Here is a 22,288-nt window from a genome sequence, read left to right as displayed (position 1 = left end):
GCCCTTCCGGATGTGATCACTATGTCACCGATGCCCCCTCGGCAAAATGCCCATATTGCGGTAACAATATGAGTGCCAAACTTTCATGGGTTGTTAGGCCAGCCGTGTCATCCTCGTCCGAGACATCTGGCGGTGAGGGTGGTTATGTGAAAGGCGTTGTGACATACATGGTGATGGATGATCTGGTCGTGAAGCCTATGTCCACCATTTCTTGTGTTACGCTCATCAACAAGTTCAATGTGCAGGAACTTGGGGATGTTGAAGAGAAGGTGGTAGATTTTGGGATGGATGAGGTAAGGCCTGCAACCCCTTTCTAATATCCTATATATATATATATATATTTTTTTTTGTTTCCAGGCTTAAAATTATTAGTTGCTTTTTCGTCATGCTCCAGGACATATTAAGCCTTTTATTCATGTAGATGTTAGTGAAAATTGGAGGATTATTGAATAACACGTAGGAGCGATGTTAGTGAAAATTGGAGGATCATTGAATAACACATAGAAGTGATGTTAGTTAGAGCATTTCTAATGATAGTTAAGAGATTTCAGTGAGCCATTGCTGGGATATGGATGGTAGTAGTGTCGCCATTGACTACATGTCAGATTTATGCATTCCAACTTGCGCTACGAGTCTCTCTTCTGTTACGGCCGCGCTGCTGACATTGCAAAAGGTTTAGTGATATCCTACCCCGACACAAAAATGGGCTTGGGTTTAGAAAAAGAACAAGATCCATCGTTTGATAAAATCACATCTTCATGACAAGGATGATAATTCATAGTTATGGAATAGTGTGCATCAGCACTTTTCCTAAATAAGTCTTCACGACTTGTTAGTTTCTTAAGTTAAAGATAGCTGATAAGGTCTGGATTGTTACTAAATTGAATTTGAGGACTTAATTCTCTATGCTATTTTAGCCTCATGACAATTCATTACCCATGGCTGCGAAATGTTCAGTGAAAGCTTCTGATTCTCTTGTCATCTGGTTTGTAGGCCATAAAGCTGTTGAATGTTTCTTTGCACTCCAAGAAGGTGTTCACAGACATATTCTTCAATGAGAAGGAAGCATCTGCATGATGATCCATTTCAAGATAACTGCTTCTGCTATTTCTCTATTAATAGCTTTATCTATTTTATTTCCATTTGAGTGGTATTTCGGCGAGTCCACTGATTCCAGTTGTAGTAGTATGGTCGTGAATTACGCTTTTTCTTTCAGTTATTATCGGTGTGTGGTGCTGTGGTTTATGAGAATGTCATCTTTAGATGTGTCTATCCTTGTCAAGCTGCAATGGTTGTGTTTATGATTGGATCCTTAGGTTGCACATATTTGAGAAATCAATGGTCGGTTTACTCCATTCTGAAATCTGACCCAAAAAAATGAAGAAAAAACTCCGTTCTGTAAGGATCAAAGCGTTCTGTAATGCAGCGGCAATATCACTTGGGTCTTTCTTTGACTGTGATGAATCCTCCAGCCGCATTCTTCCTCATCAGTAAATGGCTAAATACTGTGTAATCAAAATAAACTGTAGACCAAAAAATATGTAACAGTCAAAATATTTCATCATCTTGAAAAGCACTTATTACAATGTGGATGTAGCAAGCCGAGGCAATTTGAAGAGAACAGATACACGGAGTTTCCATATCATCGGAGCAGAAATTTTAAGCAGAGGCCCTAAGCTTCTTTGCGGTGTCGGCGAAGTACTTGCCCTGGTGGAACGCAAGCCCGAGCTCCAGCTCTGAAGGCTGCCTTGAGCTGTCGCCGGCAAAAGTCCCCGCGCCGTATGGGCTCCCCCCCTTCACCTTCTCCATCTCGAACATGCCGGCCCTGAAGGTGTACCCGACGGGGATGAAGATCATGCTGTGGTGGGTCAGCTGGGTGATCGCGGTCAATCTGATCGAACCAAGGCACGTCCACGGAGAAATCGGGCAATGAGTCTATGAACAAAATCGAAATTGAATGATGTTCGCAAACTCGATCGGTGAATCGGCAACTTACAGAGTGGTCTCCCGTCCACCTCCTTGAGACCCGGTGCTGTAGAAGATCCCCGCGGGCTTGCCTGCCAGCTTCTGCGAGCCCCAGAGGCCGCCGGTTGCGTCCATGAAGGCCTTGAATTGCGCAGCCATCATCCCGAACCGGGTCGGGAAGCCGAACATAATGCCATCGGCCTCCACGAGCTCATTCGGAGTGATTATCGGCACATCGCTCTTCGCCGGAGCACCCATCTTGCCCAGAACCTCCTCAGGCAATGTCTCCGGAACCTGCCATTTTCGCCAAAACCATTCAGTCACGCAACTGCAGTTGAAAATGCTTCCTTGAGATCACAGAAAAGTAAAAGTTAAATCGACTGTTTACGTGCGAGCTTTACCTTTTATGGTCATTTTAGAAGAAAAAATCTCTAATTCTTATGCGATATTTGGTAATCAATCTCTGAACGATGGACAAAAAAAATATATTCATGGTAATTAAATTGATGTGTGTGTGTGTTCTAAGTAGATAAATGATCAAAGATCTATGGCACGCAAAAATTCTATTTTGTTCTCAAATCTCTTTTTATGAGCTTTAGTTTTACTGCATGGTACTTCTCATCTTTAAGAAGAGAATTATACAATGAGTTTCATCGATAGTGATAAGAATCATCGTGCTTTTATTACTATAATTAATTATCAACAAAATAATAAAGTGAATGAAATCGCATCACTTATAGCTGTTGAACTAAGGGCTACGATTTTTACCCAAAAAAAAAAAAAAAACAAGAAGCTAAGGGTCATGATAAATTCTCAAGTAATAAATTCTAATAATCACAAAAATTTCATAAAAGGAAAAAATCTAGTTTTTTTTTTTGGTGGAAAGGAAAAAATCTAGTTAAAAATTCCCTTATCGCGCATTTCTAAAAATAAATGTATGAGAATTTATATTCGTATATGTATTCCCAAAAGAGAATTTTTAATTCCTACAAAAAAGTTTATAAAAGAAAACATAAGTGCTTACATTGCGCACAAAAATAAAAGTTCAGAAATAATTTTTCATAGCTGTTGATTTTAGGACTCTGATAAGTTGTGAGAATTTTTAACCATTGCAAAAAGTTTATATAAGAGAAAAGTGGGTTTATAAGTTTGTGTTACCTTATCACGCATTTCTAAAATTACAATTTTAGTGGCGTGCATGGAAAGGCGGGTTTAAAATTTTAAATTATATTTTAATATTTTTTCAGATTGAATTGACCGTTGTATAATAAATTTAATATATTTTTTAATAATTTTATTGATAACCGATACTTTCCATTACCGACAAAGTTCTTGCTCTGTCCCACCAGCCAAGCAAGAAGGTGACACGAAGCTATCCCATCCCTTTTAGCATGTCTTCAAGCTATGGTACCAATTTTCAATTGACCTTCGAAGTTCTATAGCTTTAGTGCGTGTACTAAACAAAAAAGTTACAATACGTCGTGGCACTATTAAAGCACATCATAGCTACACTGTACAACCGCATCTATACTATATGGACTATAACTTGTTCCACTCGCCTGTTGGTTCTTTTAACTTGTTTTTATAGGATGAATCTTCACTTATGAATATTTATAATTAAGGCCTCGTATCACTAATTCAATTAATTCGACAATAATTGGAATAATAATAATGTGGCACCTATCATGAAAATTTTCAAGATTACTTGACACAACTTCTTAGCAACTATTGTAATTATGAAAATGAGTGCCTCTCATGAAAATCTTTTAACATAAAGTCTTTGCATCTCTTTAAAGATTTTTTTCGAAAGCCGAACCAAACTCACCTGAACGACCCGACTGGTAAAAAATTCCTCAAGCGGCGCCTACCCCATGGTGCTACAGCTGAAAACTTCGCCACCTTCTCATGAAAACTCTCTAACGTAAAGTCTTTGCATCTCCTTAAAGATTTTTCTACAAAGCCGAGCGAATTGCAGCCGAAAGACTTGACTGGTAAAAACTTTTCTAGTGTATCACGTATATGTTTCTTGGGGAAACTCCTGCACATGTACTTATCTAACAAAAGTAAGACAAACTCTTGGGTATTTCTCGATTTTCTCTTGGTTTCCATGGACACCGCCTCAAGATTGCTCTCTCTAAGTCCAGCTTGATTTGGAAATGTTGCGATGATCCACAGTGCGATCAACTTGATCAAAGCTTTAGAGTGGTGACCGTCGAATAGAATAAATGATGGGTCCGGTAACTCACGTGCCCACGTGCCTAGCCCGAGCCACAAGAGCCAGGAGACATTTTTGGATAGGCTCGGACAAGGGTATTTAGCGAGAAATTAATGATTCCATGGCCCAAGTTGCGGGAGCGAGGATCAATTGTGCCGATTAAATGGGCTCGATTGAAAAGTAAAGTGCAAGTTAAACAGACTAGTTGACTTTTTCCTTTTTTCAATTATGGGCTGGCATGAGAGTTTTTAGGCTCGATGTCGGACTTAGCCTGCCCGCACTAAGCCCGATTCACTTCGTGTTGTAGCTGAAATCATGGATAAGCGGCTTATGGTTACGCTTGATTCTCTGCACAGACAAAGGCCGAGCATGGCGAAAACCAAGAGGATGAGTTTGAAGCTTCTTGTTGATAAGAGAAACCAGACCGTCCTCTTTGCCGAAGCCGGAAAGGACTTTGTGGATTTCCTTTTCCATTTTCTGGCTTTGCCGGTTGGAACTATTGTGAGTCTTCTCCCCAAAGCGGGCATGGTGGGTGGCTTGTGCAATCTTTATACGAGTGTCGAGAATCTCAGCGACCCATCTATCGAACTTAGATAGAAAGAGGCTCAGTTGAATCCCAAAGCACGGAGCTCCGATCCGGATGTTATGCGCTGATTGTTGCCTGAAGCTCCACCTTCAGCACCATTTAACTACTATATTTGCCCTCGTGCTGCCAATGGTTTTCGCTACGCAGGCGCTTCATGCGATAGCTGTGTGACGGATGCCCCTTCTACATGATGTCCTGGTTGCAACAATACGATGAGCAAGAAACTGTCATGGGTCCTAGGGCCGGCTGCGGGTGCCGCATCCTCGGCCAAGGGTACCTGGTGGGGAGGGCGGCTACGTGAGAGGCATGGTCACAAGCATGGCGATGGACGGTCCGGTCATGAAGCCCATGTCTAGCATCTCTTGCATTACTCTCCTCAACCGGTACAATGCGCACGAAATCGGGGATCTCCAAGAGAAGGTGATCGACTTTGGCATGGACGAGGTAAGGTCCGCAAAAGTCGCAACCTCTTACAAATATTTCGACCCCATTTAGGATAAAACAATGAAATCCGAAGGTTGATTTTCAACTGGTAGTTGTACGTCTGGTCGGGAACATGGCATAAGAGAATAACCAACCAGTTCTAGAGCTAACTATGATGTTCGTATGAGATTACAAGGCTTGATCCATCCCATCAATATGTGGTCAACTCATCAACTAAGAGCACATCAATGCTCAGCATTTGGAAGAAGAAACTAAACATTCCAATCTAATTATGGTGTTTAGGACTGTCGCGACCTAAAAAATTCGAGAAATTTCCAGGCTAATGGATCATCAAGTTAATTATTTAACTAACCTAACTCAGACTCTCTCAAGTCCATACCAAATCGCAACTTAATGTTCAATTGATTAACATGCAATATATTTTAATATTGGAGCCGCCACTAATCATTTATGGTAGGTCGATTAGAAACCTAAATAAAATAGCGAGAGAACTATTTTATTCCTATGAACCAGACATTAAGAGTTCGGGGACTTAATTACGCCGGATTGCTTTATCGCCCTTTTGGTACCATTTTATTTCATGAAAAATCATTTGAGAAGGCAATATTAATTGATTTTAACCTAAGTCACTAACAAAGGTTATCATGCGGGTGCACAATCAATTAATGAACATCCAGAAGTCAATATAATCAAGGGAGCATGCGCCACACAATTTTTTTTTTATTTTCGATTTTTATATGAATGCATAAAAGACTATACTATATATGATGCAATGTCGTGATGCAAATGCAAGACTAAGCTAAATGACGTGCAAAATATGACATGCAAAGGAAAATTAACTTCGTGACATATGAATTAATTAAAATTTTAAATATGCAATTTTAAACTAATGTATAAAGATATGCTTATAGTTTAATTAGATTGATTATGTGATGTTGGAATCAATTAAATTGACCTAAGCATACAATTCTACATGGAATGCAAACTAACTTGCAACCTATATGACATGGTATGAGGTGACATAGCAAAGATGAATCACGTGGCATGGATGACGTGGCAAAGATGACATTGCAAGGATGACATGGCATGGATGACCTGGCAAGGATGACATGGTAGGGGTGAATGATTTTTTTTTAATATATTTTCGGATGAATTAATTTCCTAAAATAGAACTATGCCAAAACAATATTTATCTTGCATATTTTAGAGTTTAAATTGACCTAAACCCTAATACATTAAGATAGATTATTTTAGGCATAAAATTCTATTTAAACATGCAATTTTTATCCTAAAATGCAATCTAATCTGATTATTTACAAAAAGGATTAGATATGCAATTGTCTACATGATGCTATTTTTGGAAAGACATGCAATTTTCAAATATGGAAAGTGAATGAATGCAAATCTTTTAGAATTTTCGAGATTAGATCGCGTGACGGATATATTCTAAAAAATATGACAATCAAACAACTCAAATCAAATTAGGAAAGTGAATATGCTAATCAATGTCAATCAAGAAAGTGGATATATCAATCAAGTTTTGGAATATTTCGTAAATATTTGAGTCAATCTTTAATTCGTAATCCCACGATTAACGATTGAACCTAAATTCTTGCCTAATCGAGTATTCCATCAATAAACTTAAAGATGAACTTTCTCGATTGTATGTCAAGTTGCCGATTAGGAAAGAAAATCTTCCTAATCAACCTGTATTTTTAAAAGATATCCACTTTGATGCAATGTGTAAAGCATACTACAAGATACACAATATACTTAAAATTTTTCAAACAAAGCAATTGAATATCTTATTTCGAGATAAGAAATTGTACCTAATCTCCAAGGATAAGCTTTCCTAATTCGAATACGTACCAATTTGTGGACGAAACTGGCTTGGGCCGACAGTGATGATCAAGGCAACGAATCCGTTGTAGCTTAATGGTAGGCCAAAAATACATATGCAAGTTCGCTCGGTGGAGGCATGGAAACTGAGAGAATAAGTCTTCGTGGATGTCCTTTGTTGACCACCGCTTGGACTATCTAATTCACATGCCCATGAAAGATTAAACATCACAATAAGCTGCAAGTGCTCCTGTGGAGTAACGTAACATTTGTGCATGAGAAGAAGAAAAGAAATAAATAAGAAAAGATGATGATGGGATGTTCGAGATGAAACTTTTATGAAGACTCAAAGGCCCATCTCTATTCTTTCCTTTTCTTCATAGATGAATGATCTCTCACTGGTCAATTGAGTTGTTCTGCACGAGGTGATTTCTCCAAGCTTAAACGGAGAACAGCTATAGATCATAGGCTGGATGATAAAAAAAGACGGCTTGACTGTTGCTCGGTGGACCTGCAAGCTTAGGTGAAATCTCCCGGGGAATAAGACAATGTTTCGCTTTTTTTTTTTTTTTCTTATTTCTCCTCTTCTTTTCCTGCGAATTCTTTTGCTATGTATGTCAATGAATCGGCCTTGTATTCTATTCTCTTCGTATTTTCCTGCAAACAGAACCCACAAGTAGAACCTGAAAAAGTCAATAAAAATCAAGAGCAAGAAAGATGCAGTTATCTAAGATTGATGAAAGATCCACTCCCTTTTTCCTCCTCAATCTCCGCCACCTCCACTTTCTTTTCTTGAAGAAGGTTTATGGTCGCCTCATTGTGGCCCTGGAGATGCCCACTAGAGGAAGAAGACGACCCTTTTTCTCTCCACCCTTCTCACGCTGCTTTTAATACGAAGGATCTGCCGTGTATTGTAATATTGTGGCCTCCCCTTGCTTGTGAAGCATAAGCATGCTTTTATAGGGAAAATTAGGTCAACTTAGGGGCTCTAACCTATGACTCTTTATGAAATAGACCCCGAATCTCAAGACCTTTTTTAATTAAGCCCCGAAGGACTTAATCACCCATACTCCTTAAAAATTTCGGCACAAGAACAATTCAGATAATTCAATTGAGTTTAAAACCTTGAATTAAATCCATTCACTGCGCGTTTGAAGAAAATGTGTATGCAATGTATGCTAAAATAAATATGAAAACTGATTTGATTATTTTTGTTTAGAACTAAAATTAGTTCTAATTTTTTCTTATGCAAAAATGACTAAAAAATGTTAATCAAAATTTAGGTGTCAACAAGGACGTTAGAAGCCATACGACTTCATGATCAAGTTCAGATTATGTGAGCTATTGTTTGCTAGAAACCGGAAGCACCCCTGTTTGTATAACTTGCCTTTTCTCAAGCACCCATTTTTAATGACTTGTCTTGTGCCGTGCGATCTTTACTCAGGCCATAAAGCTGTTGAGCGCTTCATTGCATTCCAAAACGGTTCTCACGGACCGATTCAACAAGGGAAGATCTCAAGTGAAATGTTGTTCTTCAATTTCAAAAACTCTCCATTCGTATTGGCTTGCTGGGGTAGTTCGCTCTTGCTACTTTGTGAAATGCTGATGAAACTATTCGATCCGCAATGTAAAATTAGTCTCTATTACATGTTAGCTTGCTAAGAAAACAAGTTCTTGAATGTATATATGCTTGTAACGGCGGGATGAATGTGTTTTATGTGAACTAATCCATGTGGTTCAAGCAATCAATAGATTTACTATGAACCGACCATCGATAAATTTACTATGAACTGACTGGGAGTCGTTAGGCTCCCCAAGCCCAAAGGATAAAAGGACGGCCTAGGCAAAAAGATAGAAATAAAAAAATCCAACAGAAAAAGGGACACCAAAGACAAGATAACAATATTCAATGCTCGGGAGGTGTCATAAAATAAGCAAGAAGAAAGGATTGTCTAAACTTCGACACTTATTTTATTTTTTCATAATGAGAGGGGGAGCTGTACATACGTTGCTCACGGGATGGACATGACATGTCCTTTCCCATCCAAAATCTAACTCTTTGCAATGACTTCGGAATAACTTTGTGCATCCTTGTCAACTCTGTTAAGTAGTTAGCCTTTGCCATAAATAAAATAGATAATGTGGTTTCCACCCAATTCTTCAATATCAATATCTCTCTCGTTTCAGCCTCTTTTCACTTTCAACGCCTCTCTCCCAACAATGGCTCCGCCGTTGATGCCAATCGCCGCCCACCATCGACATACATTGACCGCCGACCGCCACCCGCCCACCGTCGAACCGCTGCCGCCCATCGCCTCCGACCATCACCTGCCGTGGCCACTGCTCGCCGCCGATCATTGTTCGCTACCACCCACCCCTGCCAGCTGCCGACCATTGCCCGTTGCCGCTCTCGCTCGCCACACATATGCAAATAATATTTTTTTTAGTTTTAAAAAGTAAATAAGATTTTTTTATAATAAAAATTATTCTTTAAAAAAATTAAAAAAAATTAAAAATGAAGAACAGATTTTTCGGTCGACGACAATAATTTTTCGTAGAAGATTTTATGTTAATAATGTTATAAAAGTAGAAATTTTCAATTATTAGCAAACGAATTTGTGTTTCAAAAGCTGAAATTTTGTCATGTTATCAAAAGTTTTTCTCTAATCATAAATCAACTTCTGCTCAAAAGTAAAAATAGAAAAATCAACTTCTGACTAGAAATTAATTTTTGAAGTAGAAGTGTTGCCATGCGCGCCCTTAGCTTGGAGATACCTACTGTACTTTTCTCTCTCGCTCGGTCGCTCCAAACTATTTTCAATCATCGAGCCAAGCATTAGGTCTCACTCTTCTTCCTTTTTCTTGGCACTTTTGTCAGGATGAAAGAGGACGCCAATATTGTCGGTCCCCGAGATGCGTCGGAGAAGAACATCTCTCCGGGTTATGTGCCACCGTTTCATTGGTTCACTCGGAACGGGATAACGTTTCAGGGCATTGGTCCAGTTCCCAATTCGAGAACCGTCCTCTCCATTCCTAACTATTGGGAACCGATCACCCTCGTATATATGCATGTTCCCAGGTCTACCTGCGATCAAGTCACGTCGAATATGTGTCAGGAGAAGACCCCACTGCGAAAACTTCCTCAAGAAGGTGCTCCAGCTAAAAAAATTCTCCCCGAAGAACCTGTGTTAATAATTTCCTCTGACCCAAAAGAAAAAAAGCTGGTGCCTTTTCCAAAAGCCCCGGGCCCCGGCCTTATCCCAAACTCCACTATAAGAAAGGCAAAGCTCTCCGTCTGTTGACCATGACCCGTGAAGGAGGCAGCTCTTGCACTTGCAGGGTCGAAGCCACACCACAATTGAGAAGCCCAGTTTGACTATTTCTCCTGGTTAGTGCGAAACTGAAGTAGACTTGCTCTCGCCTTTTCGTTACTCGCATCATTGTAGAGCAAGGGTTCGTATTTTCCCCAACAGGAGTCGGTTGTATCACGTAGATGTTGGTTCATGAAACTCTTGCGCATCGGCTTATCCAACAAAAGAGACAAATCTTTGAGTAGTTCTTGATTTTCTCTCGGTTTCTGTGGACACCGTCTCCCGATTACTTGATTTGATAGTTTTTTTATGGTCCGGTACGATCGACATTGATCAAAGCTTTAGAGGGGTGACTGCCAAATAGATGCATGATGGTCTGGGTAACTCCGGTGCCTGCAAGGCCTAGCCCCAGCCATGAGAACCTATAGACAGTTTTCATTTTATGAGATTTGAGAAGCTGATATTACAACAGTATAACATTACAAACTCAAGAGCAAGTGTTATAAAATGGCAAAAAACAACCAAGCACGTTGAGATTTAATTTGGCTTTTATCTCAGTAACATAGGAAGGAAGGCTATTTTTCAGATTGGTCTAATTCTCTTGACAGGTCAAGAACAAAAACAGCCATGGCGGCGACTAAGATGAGATTGAAGCTTCTTGTTGACCGGAGAAGCCACACGGTGCTTTTTGCTGAAGCTGGAAAGGACTTTGTGGATTTCCTTTTCCATTGTTTGGCTTTACCAGTTGGAACTGTTATTAGTTTCCTCACCAGCGGAGGCACAGCTGCTAGCTTAGGCAACGTCTACAAGAGTATTGAGAATCTCAGTGAAATATATTTAAAAACTAACCAGAAAGAGACTACGTTGAAGCCCAAGTTACCGAGCAGTGGTCCAGAGCTTCCCTTGTTATTACCTGAAGCTTCAGCTTCCGCGCCAACCGACTACTACAGATGCTCTAATTCTTCTTGGAGATGTAACTATGTCACCGATGCCCCCTCGGCAAGATGCCCAAATTGCGGTTACAATATGAGTACCAAACTTTCATGGGTTGTTGGGCCAGCTGTGTCATCCTCGTCTGAGACATCCGGCAGTGAGGGTGGTTATGTGCAAGGCGTTGTGACATACATGGTGATGGATGATCTGGTCGTGAAGCCTATGTCCACCATTTCTTGTGTTACTCTCATCAACAAGTTCAATGTGCAGGAACTTCGGGATCTTGAAGAGAAGGTGGTAGATTTTGGGACGGATGAGGTAAGGGCCTGCAACCCCTTTCTAATATCCTATATCTTTTTTTTTTTTGTTTCCAGGCTTAAAATTGTTAGTTGCTTTTTCGTCATGCTCCAGGACATATTAAGCCTTTTATTCATGTAGATGTTAGTGAAAATTGGAGGATTATTGAATAACACGTAGGAGCGATGTTAGTGAAAATTGGAGGATCATTGAATAACACGTAGAAGTGATGTCAGTTAGAGCATTTCTAATGATAGTTAAGAGATTTCAGTGAGTCATTGCTGGGATATGGATGGTAGTAGTGTTGCCATTGACTCTATATGTCAGATTTATGCATTCCAACTTGCGCTACGAGTCTCTCTTCTGTTACGGCCGCGCTGCTAACATTGCAAAAAAGGTTTAGTGATATTCTACCCCTACACAAACAAGGGGTTGGGCTTAGAAAAAGAACAAGATCCATCGTTTGATAAAATCACATCTTCATGACAAGGATGATAATTCATAGTTAAGGAATAGTGTGCATCAGCACTTTTCCTAAATAAGTCTTCACGACTTGTTAGTTTCTTAAGTTAAAGATAGCTGATAAGGTCTGGATTGTTACTAAATTGAATTTGACGACTTAATTCTCCATGCTATTTTAGCACCGTGACAATTCATTACCCATGGCTGCGAAATGTTCAGTGAAAGCTTCTGATACTCCTGTTATCTGGTTTGTAGGCCATAAAGCTGTTGGATGCTTCTTTGCACTCCAAGAAGGTGTTCACAGACATATTCTTCAGTAAGAAGGAAGCATCTGCGTGATGATCCATTTGAAGATACTGCTTCTTCTATTTCTCTATTAACGGCTTTATCTATTTTATTTCCATTTGCGTGAGATTTCGGCGAGTCCACTGATTCCAATTGTAGTAGTACGGTTGCCAATTACGCTTTTTCTTTCAGTTATTATCAGCGTGTGGTGCTTTGGTTTATGAGAATGTCATCTTTAAATGTGTCTATCCTTTGTCAAGCTGCAATGGTTGTGTTTGTCGTATTATAACGCGCGGAAACTAATCAGGATTTTGCAAATAAGTCAATGCAAAAGCATAGAGAAATAATGAAAAAACGATAAAAAGACACCAGAGATTAAGTGGTTCGGTCCGAATATCGGTACATTTATCCACGAGAGAGCCAGCACGAAAAATACACTATAATCGTAAAATCAGAATTACAATCGCTTAATACGCTCGTGTTTCTCGCATCTAGATTATACCCAAACCCTAAGTGTTTATAAATAAAATAACTCACAGGTGGATATAATAAACTCACGAAGCACAAAATCTCTCCGCGTGTTCATGCCCAAGCACCAGCTTGCGCACGGCCAAAAAACCAGAACGTCCTTGCTTTCTTTCTCACGCGGCTTTTCTCTGCTTCTTCTTCTCGTGCGGTGCTGTCCTCTTCTTCTTGTGAAATTCTCTATGCGACAATAAGAAGAGAAAAGAGTACAAGTGTGTGGGTCCCTCTCTCTTTATCAAACCCTTGTTGACCGACCATTGCACAGGAAAGAAGTCATGTGCACTTCTTTCTTTTCTCTCATATGAGGACTTGCTTTTTTTTTTTTTAGACTAGGACCCACCACATATCTTTTCTGCTGAAGACATAAGAAAGAAGTCATGTGCACTACTTTCTTTTCTCTCAGATGAGGACTTGCTTTTTTTTATTTAGACTAGGATCCACCACAAATCTTTTCTGTTGAAGACATATACCCCAAAACTAAAACTTGGTCAATGGTCAAACGTAGAGATCAATATCTCCTTTTAAACCGAATCCAAATTCTCACCGTATACATATATGTATATATATGCCTCTAAAAGAAATTCTAATTAGTTGGGTCTCGTATATGAACTCAAACTCGAGACATAATATAACAATTCTCCATCTTAGCTCGATGTTTGAAACCAAGTTAATAGTGCTCATCATCCACACTACTCTCCTATCATCTCGAAAAGCAATCTTTTTTACGACAACCTTACCCTTCGTTAAGACATCTTGGATGAAAGTGGTACCTGATATCGATATGCTTCATTCGCTCGTGATAAGCCGAATGATATGCCAAATAAATCGCACCTTGGTTATCACAGTGTATGTCAATATTTTTCTGTTCTAACCTAAAGTCCAAGAGCAAACCTTGTAACCATATCGCCTCTTTCGCTATAAGGTCAATGCCATATACTCCGCCTCGGTCGACGATAGGGCTACGTAGCACGTAAGGACGCCTTCCAACTAACTGCACCACCCGCAAGCATAAATATGTACCCTCGCTAAAGGCCCGTACTCATCCAAGTCACATGCATGATCGAAATCCACAAAACTAGTGGTTGCACCGCCATTACCGTCCCTCTAGTATACTATACCAACGTCTGCTGTTCCCTTCAAATATCTGAGCATTCATTTCATAGCTTCCCAATGAGTTTTACCTGAACGCTTCATATAACGACAAACTACACCGATCGCTTGTGAAATATCGGGCCTAGTGCATACCATAGCATACATAATACTACCCACGGTACTAGAATAAGGAACACGAGACATATGTTCCTCCTCCTCCTCGATCTGCGGTGATAACTTAGCTGAAAGTTTAAAGTACTTCGCTAATGGTGTACTCACAGACTTCGCCGACTATATATTAAAACGTGCTACAATTTTCTCAATATATTTCTTTTGAGACAGACGTAATAATCTGCGCAGTTTTGTCAAGCAAAATATTCATACCCAATATTTTCTTTACAGCACCTAAATCTTTCATCTCAAACTCAGCACTCAACTGCCTCTTCAGCATATAAATATCAGACATATTTTTCGCTGCTATCAACATATCATCTACGTATAACAGCAAATATATCAAAGACCCATCCTCCAATCTCCTAAAATAAACGCAACTATCCATTTGACTTTTCGAATAGTCCCGATTAGCCATAAAAGCGTCAAAACGTTTATACCACTGCCTGGGAGATTATTTCAGCCCATATAATGATTTCTTTAACAAGCAAACATGGTCTTCCTTACCCGGAATAGCAAATCTATCTAGCTGCCTCATGTAAATCTACTTTTCCAACTCATCATGAAGAAACGACATTTTCACACCAAGCTGTTCCAACTCGAGATCTTGTGCAGCAACTAAGGCAAGTAAAACACGAATAGAAGTATGCATTACCACAGGAGAAAACACCTCATTGTAGTTAATGCCCTCTCGTTGGGTATATCTCTTCACAACAAGTTTCGCCTTATACATCATTGCCTCGACACTAGGAATGCCCTCTTTCCGTTTGTAGACCTATTTACTTCCGACAATCTTTTGGCTCTTGGGTACTTTAACTAGCTCTCATGTCTAATTTCGATAGAGTGATTCCATATCTTCACTCATAGCCCATAGCCACTGCAACAACTCGGAACTAGCCATCGCCTCAGAGTAAGATGAAGGCACATCTGTCTCCACCTCATCTCCTACGGTCAAAGCATAAACAATATCTGTATAACCATAATGTACCGGTGGTTTAATCTGCCTTCTTTGTCTGCATGTGGTTATGCTATGCTGCAGCTATACAAGTTGTTCACTATCACCGATTTCAGAAGCTGCGGCCTCATCTACGGTCTCAACATCCGTAACCTCCGAGGTCTCCGGAGTCTCCACCTGAAGCTCCACCTCACTATTGACATTATGATCTATCTGCTCTGCTTGGTTGTGTCTCGAACTCCTCTTTGAAGCATTGTAGTCTTGTCGAAGATCACATCTCTACTGATCGGAAAATCGGGTGATCTAGGATCGATGCACCACAACCGGTAGTCTTTCACCCCATGTGGATAACTTGGAAATATGCATTTCTCTGACCTCGGCTCAAGCTTAACGTCACTCGTATGAGCATATGCAAGACATCCGAATACTTGTAATCCGGAATAATCAACGGGTTTCTCCCACCATACTTCCTCAGGAGTTTTCCACTCGATAGCAGATGATGGAGATCGATTAATCGGGTAACATGCCATGTTCACTGCTTGAGCCCAAAATTCCTTGCCTATTCCAGCATGCGAAAGCCTGCTCCGAGCCCGCTCAAGTAAAGTTTCGTTCTTCCATTTTGCCACGCCATTCTGTTGTGGTGTCTTAGGTCTTGTGTGGTGTCTCACAATCCCTTCTCTCTCATAGAACTCGGTGAAATCTTTACCATAGAACTCCATGCCGTTATCGATTTTCAAGCACTTGATCAGTTTATCTGACTTCTTCTCAATCAATGCCTTAAATTTCTTGAACCGATCAAACACATCGGATTTGTTCTTCAGAAAGTATACTCATACCTTCCTGGAATAGTCGTCGATAAATGTTAACATATAATGAGCACCTCCTTTCGAAGGAACCGGAGAAGGGCCCCGGACATCTGAATGAATATATTCTACCGGTTAGTGAGTGCCATTTGGGCCCGTGGGCCGGAACGGCCCGAACCGGCCCGTTGACCGGCCCGGAACCGGCCCGTTGACCGGGCCCACGGTTCGGAAACGCGAACCGGCCCGAACCGGCGGGTTCCGGCCGGTTCCGAACCGCAAAAAAAAAAAAAAAAAAAATGGTGGGCCCGGGCGCAGAGCCGTTGGGCTCTGCGCCCGGCCCCCCACCTCCCCGCGGCCGCCCGCTTTGGGCCGTTGCTTTTCTTTTTTTTTAAAAAAATAATAAAAAAAAAATGATTCTTGCCTATAAATACATATGCTTCCCCTTTCATTTTTGTCACAAATTCTCTGAACAATCTCTCGAATTCTCTCTGAAATCCTCTCAAATCGTTCAAATTCTCCCAATTCTCTCAATCCCGATCAATTCTCTCAAAAAATGGCAAGTGGAAGCAGAAATGCTGACAAGGGCAAGATGGCTATGGGAGATTCCGACTATCCCTTTCATGAATACGATCCTCGTGAGTATGCAAGTTGGGAAGACGACGACGATAATATCAACTATGTCCCGATTCCGAACGTCGAGCACATCCCAACACAAGAAAGTCTTCATCCTCCCACCGGTGTCGAAGAAACGTCAACGGCAAATGAGCCGGAACGGAAGGGCCGAGATAATACATCGGACTTGTGGCTACACTTCGACAAGGTACGTGATGAAGTCGAAGGTAAGTATAATGTAAAATGTAAATATTGTTCGCAAACTTATAAATTCACGAAAGGAGACGGTTACGGAACATTCCGTCGGCATTTGACGAAAAACATCCAACGCAAGCGGGGATCGACAATACGCAACAACAAATTTCCGGGTACGCCACTTCTAAGCCTCATCCTTTATTTCGTTTCATTGAAGCACTTTATAAACAAACATTAGGTGAATATGTTGCCCTTGATCATGCTCCGTTTAATACTTGGTGAAAATTTTAATATGAAATATTTGATAAATACTGCGTTGGTTCCGCATAGCGCCAACTATTCCAAAAATACTCTTAAACGGGAAGTTTTTCATCTTTATAAAAAAGGAAAAAAATCTTTAGCAAAATTTTTTTGCGGAATTCAATGGACGTGTGCATATAGGTAGCGATATTTGGAGTGATCCTTGGCAAATTCATTCTTATATGGGTGTCACGTGTCATTGGATAGATGACAATTGGATGATTCAAAAAGACTTATTGCATTCCGAGTTTTTGATGAAAGCCATTCGGCTCATAATATTTATAGAATAATTAGGCAAGTTTTAGAAGAATATAATTTAATAAATAAAGTATTTTCAATTGGTTTTGATAATGCCGCCGCAAATACCGCTTCTATTCCCGAATTAGAAAATATTTGCAAACCCACTTTTGGCGGACAATTTTTTCACATTAGATGTGCTTGTCATGTTTTAAATTTATGTGTACAAAATGGTTTACGAACTCTTGACACTTCTCTCGCCCCAATAAAAAGTGCAATTAAATTTTTATGGAGTCGTCCCCAATGTATGAAATCATGGAGAAAATTTTGTAAACAAAATGGGAGAAGGCCAAGAAGATTTCCAAAAGATATTCCGACTCGTTGGAATTCTACGTACGAGTTGCTTCGGCAAACTTTTGAATATAAAGATTTATTATGTATGTTTATTTCACAAAATATTCCCGAAATTACTTTACTTCCTCAACATTGGGACGTTTGCAAGAAAATTTTAGATATTTTGAAAATTTTTAATGATGCTACTAAGACTTTATCTGGTATTTATTATCCTACAACGCATTTATTTTTAATAGAGTGTGTTAATATTAGTAGTGTTTTTAGTGAATATGAAAAAGATACCGAATTAGGTCAAACTATTTTAGTAATGCGAGAAAAATGGTTGCATTATTATTTGCAAATTCCTCTTGTCTATTTAGTTGGTATTGTTTTTGATCCACGTATTAAATTAGACGGTTTACAAGATTATTTGAATGTGTATTATCATGATTGTTTACATTTGGATGATTCAATAGATATTTTAAATATATTAGGACATGTTAAAGAATCTATAGTAGCATTATATGGAGAATTTTGTAGTAGATATGGTTTAAGTGATTACGGATCTTTACAATCTACTGCCTCACGTAGCGAAGGTGGTAGTTCACTTAGTAGAGGGTATAATATGCTTAAGAGTAGGCAAAAAAAAAACAAAAAGGGGCAACAGGTAATATTTCTGAATTAGAAAAATATTTAACCACTCAATTTGAGTTTCGTGATGCGGAACATAGTACGATTTCGAAATCCCGAAGTGGTGGAAGAGTCACCAAATCGAGTATCCAGGTTCTCGCCCTCATCGCTCGTCAAATATTAGCAACCCCTTCTTCAACGGTTGCGGTTGAACAAGCATTTAGTTACGGAGGATTAATTTTGGACTCTCGCCGTTCAAGATTAAGCCCGGACTCTGTGGAAGCTCAAGCTTGTGTCGGCGATTGGACGAGGGCGAAATATCGACACCAAGAGTTAGATCGTGAACACGAATTTTTTAGCGATGATGTTGGAGATACCACCGCCACGGGTACCACAACGGGTAGCGACGATTGACGATGAGGTAAGTTGGGGTTCTCAAAGGTAAAAAGAACTACATGGGCTTTGATTCTTCTATCCCCAAGAAGATATGTAGGTCGCTTAATGATAATTCATTAAGTTCAAGCCCATTCCTTCTTTTTTTTTTCCCATATTTTATTACAATGTACAATTTAATTGTATTTTATAATTTATAATTTATTATATTTATTTTATTATTTATTATTTTAAAAATTATTATTAAAAATGAATCGGAATGAACCGGCGGTTCCGGTTCGGAACCGGAACCGCCATTTTTCACGGCCGGTTCCGGTTCCACCTTTTCGTGGAACCGGAACCGCCGGTTCCCGAACCGGAACCGGCGGTTCCACCGAACCGGCCGCGTCTACTACCGGTTGCTTGGTCAAACGAATACCTATAGCAAACATACTCATGTGCTACTTCCTAAAGATGCAGTGCTCATATAAGTCTAACTTGTCTTCTGACCCTTTAACAACCTTCTATCACTCAACATTGTCATATCTGCCTCACTCATGTGCCCTAGACACATATGCCATAAACAAGTTAAATCGGAATCTGACTCACCCGATGTAACTGCAGCATCACCTGTCACGATCTCTCCTAGTAGATGATAGAGAGAACTTACTTTCTTTCCTTTCATCATTGTCATGGCACCTCGAGATATCTTCGGTACTCCATCTTTAGCGGTGTACTTACACCCGATGTCATCAAGTATCCCTAGAGAAATAAGGTTTTTCTTGAGCTCCGGTACATGCCTCACGTTTGTCAATGTGCACACTACACCATCATGCATCCGAATTCAAGTTGTCCATATCCCCACAATCTTACAGGCTGCATTATTCCCCAATAAAACTCTACCACCATATGCAATCTGGTAAGTAGTAAACCGGTTACTATGGGGCGTCATATGATAAGAACACCCCGAATCTAGCACCCATTCATCTCCTAACGAACCTATAGTCACACATAAGACAGCCTCTACATCACTAGTGCTCTCCTCGGCAATATTCGTCACACTGGTTGCGGCTTTCTGCTTATCACTTCTATTTCTCAACTTAGGACAATCTCTCCTAATATGCCTCTCCTTGTGACACTCAAAACACTTCACACGTCCCTTAGACTTTCTATGGCGTGACTTAGATCTGCTTTTACCTCTGCCACTCTTGGACCTTTGATGTTGCTCTCTTCCCCAAATCACTAGTCCTTGCGCTACATCTTGCACTAGGCTGTCATATCGCAACTTTTTCTGCCACTCTTTAGAAAATAAGACGGACTTTACCTCTTCCGAAGTAATCATAGTACGCCCACGCAATGCTGAATCAGTAAAGTGCTCTCATGACTCTGGTAAAGAAGCCAACAACATCATGCCCTACTCTTATCATCAAGTGTCTTATCGACGTTCTTCAAATCCATCATGAGTTTATTAAATTCATCTAGATAGGTTTCGATAGACGTACCTTCAGTATATCCGAACTGGAACATCATCTTCAACATATATAAGCGATTGTTCGAACCCTTCATTACATAGAGCGCCTGAAGTTTTGCTCATAATGCTGCGGTATCCTTCTTCTTGCCTACCTCTATTAACACTTCATCCGATAAATTCAATAGGATTAAACTTCTAACTTTCCTCATTACCACATCTTTTTCAACATCTGTCATCGTTTCGAGCAACTCAGCCTTGCCCTCTAATGCTTCTGCTAAACCTTGAGTTGTCAATAGCCCCTCTATCTTGAGGCTCCATAACCCAAAGTTGTTCCTCCCATTAAACTTCTCAATTTCAGCTTTCACTCCGGACATAATTGCAATCACGGAACATCCAGATAATAATCGGACAAGCAAAAGTCCCATATCACAATCCGTAATATCCGAACCTAGTGCTCTGATACCAATTGTTGTATTATAACGTGCGGAAACTAACTAGGATCTTGCAAATAAGTCAATGCCAAAACATAGAGAAATAACAAAGAACGATAAAAGACACCGGAGATTACATGGTTCGGTCCGAATATCGGTACCTACATCCATGGGAAAGCCAGCACGAAGAATTCACTATAATCGGAGAATCAGAATTACAATCACTCAATACGCTCGTGTTTCCCGCACCTAGATTATACCCAAACCCTAAAAGTTTACAAATAAAATAACTCACAAGTGGATATAATAAACTCACGAAGCACAAAATCTCTCCGCGTGTTCAAGCCCAAGCAACAGCTCGTGCATGGCCAAAAAACCAGAACTTCCCTTGCTTTCTTTCTCGCGCGGCTTTTCTTTGCTTGTTCTTCTCTTGCAGCGCCATCCTCTTCTTCTTGTGAAATTCTCTGTGCTACAATAAGAAGAGAAAAGAATACAAGCGTGTGGGTCCCTCTCTCTTTATCAAACCCTTGTTGACCGACCATTGCACAAGAAAGAAGTCATGTGCACTTCTTTCTTTTCTCTCAAATGAGGACTTGCTTTTTTTATATATTTAGACTAGGACCCACCACAAATCTTTTCTGTTGAAGACATATAACCCAAAACTAAAACTTGGTCAATGGTCAAACGTGGAGATCAATATCTCCTTTTCAATCGAACCCAAATTCTCGCCGTGTATATATATATATATATATATATATATATATATATATATATATATATATATATGCCTCTAAAAGAAATTCTAATTAGTTGGGTCTCATATGTGAACTCAAACTCGAGACATAATAGAACAGTGTTTATGGTTGGATCCACAGGTTGCACAAAATTGGGAAATTAATGGTCGGTTTACTCCATTATGAAATATGACCAAAAAAAAAAAGAAAAAAAGAAAAAACTCCATTCCGAAAAGGGTGAAAACGTTCTATAATTCAGCAGTAATATCACTTGGATCTTTCTTGGATTGTGATTAATCCTCATCGGCAAACTACAGAAAGTAAAAGTTAAATCGATTGTTTACGTGCGGGCCTTAACTTTTATGGTCATTTTATTGTTCATATATATGTATATATGTGTGTGTTACGAGTAGATAAATGATCAAAGATCTATGGCGGGTAAAAATTCTATTTTGTTCTCGAATCTCTTTTTATGAGCTTAAGTTTTATTACATGGTATTTCTTATCTTTAACCAGAGAATTATTAATGAGCCTCATCGAGAGTGATAAGAATCATCGTGGTTTTATTACTATAATTAATTATCAACAAAATAACTAAAGTGAATGAATTCGCATCAATTGTAGCTACGATTTTTACCAAAAAAAAAAAAAAAAAAAACTAAGGGTCGCGACATGTTCTCAAGTAACAAATTCTAATAAACACAAAAAGTTTATAAAAGAAAAAAAATCTAGTTAAAAATTCCCTTATCGCGCATTTCTAAAAATAAATGTATGAGAACTTTTATTTGTATATATATTCCCAAAAGAGAATTTTTAATTACTACAAAAAGTTTATAAAGGTAAAGGTAAGTGCTTACATTGCGCACAAAAATAGAAGTTGAGAAATATGTTTCATGTCTGTTGATTTTAGGACTATGATAAGTTGTGAGAATTTGTAATCATTGCAAAAAGTTTATATAAGAGAAAAGTGGGTTTACAAGTTTGTGTTACTTGATTGCACATAAAGTTAAAAATTCTTTATCGCGCATTTCTAAAAATACAATTTTAATGGCGTGCATGGAAAGACGGGTTTACAATTTTAAATTATATT

The 22,288-nt window shown here is 39.4% G+C and overlaps 3 protein-coding genes across 4 annotated transcripts in view; 2 read left to right on the top strand and 1 right to left on the bottom strand.

Moving 5' to 3' along the window:
- Positions 1-22,288, top strand: part of LOC115756742 — a 48,639-nt gene that overhangs the window by 11,811 nt on the left and 14,540 nt on the right. The window lies entirely within an intron of this gene.
- On the bottom strand, positions 1,554-2,266 carry LOC125316120 (probable NAD(P)H dehydrogenase (quinone) FQR1-like 1). Its single transcript, XM_048283421.1, has 2 exons — positions 1,997-2,266; positions 1,554-1,891 (listed from the first exon to the last, which is right to left on the bottom strand). The coding sequence occupies exons 1-2, from the start codon at positions 2,221-2,223 to the stop codon at positions 1,660-1,662; spliced, it is 459 nt and encodes a 152-aa protein (XP_048139378.1). The 5' UTR covers positions 2,224-2,266; the 3' UTR covers positions 1,554-1,659.
- On the top strand, positions 4,517-12,391 carry LOC125316293. The gene is made up of 4 exons (XM_048284304.1): positions 4,517-4,765; positions 5,007-5,215; positions 10,969-11,611; positions 12,308-12,391. Exons 1-4 carry the CDS (start codon positions 4,550-4,552, stop codon positions 12,389-12,391), a joined length of 1,152 nt encoding a protein of 383 aa, XP_048140261.1. The 5' UTR covers positions 4,517-4,549.

This window comes from Rhodamnia argentea, chromosome 8 (genome assembly GCF_020921035.1).
Source record: "Rhodamnia argentea isolate NSW1041297 chromosome 8, ASM2092103v1, whole genome shotgun sequence".
Taxonomy (NCBI): Eukaryota; Viridiplantae; Streptophyta; class Magnoliopsida; order Myrtales; family Myrtaceae; genus Rhodamnia; species Rhodamnia argentea.
The sequence above is the reverse complement of the archived record's forward strand: the minus strand, read 5'-3'. Positions and strand labels throughout refer to the sequence as shown.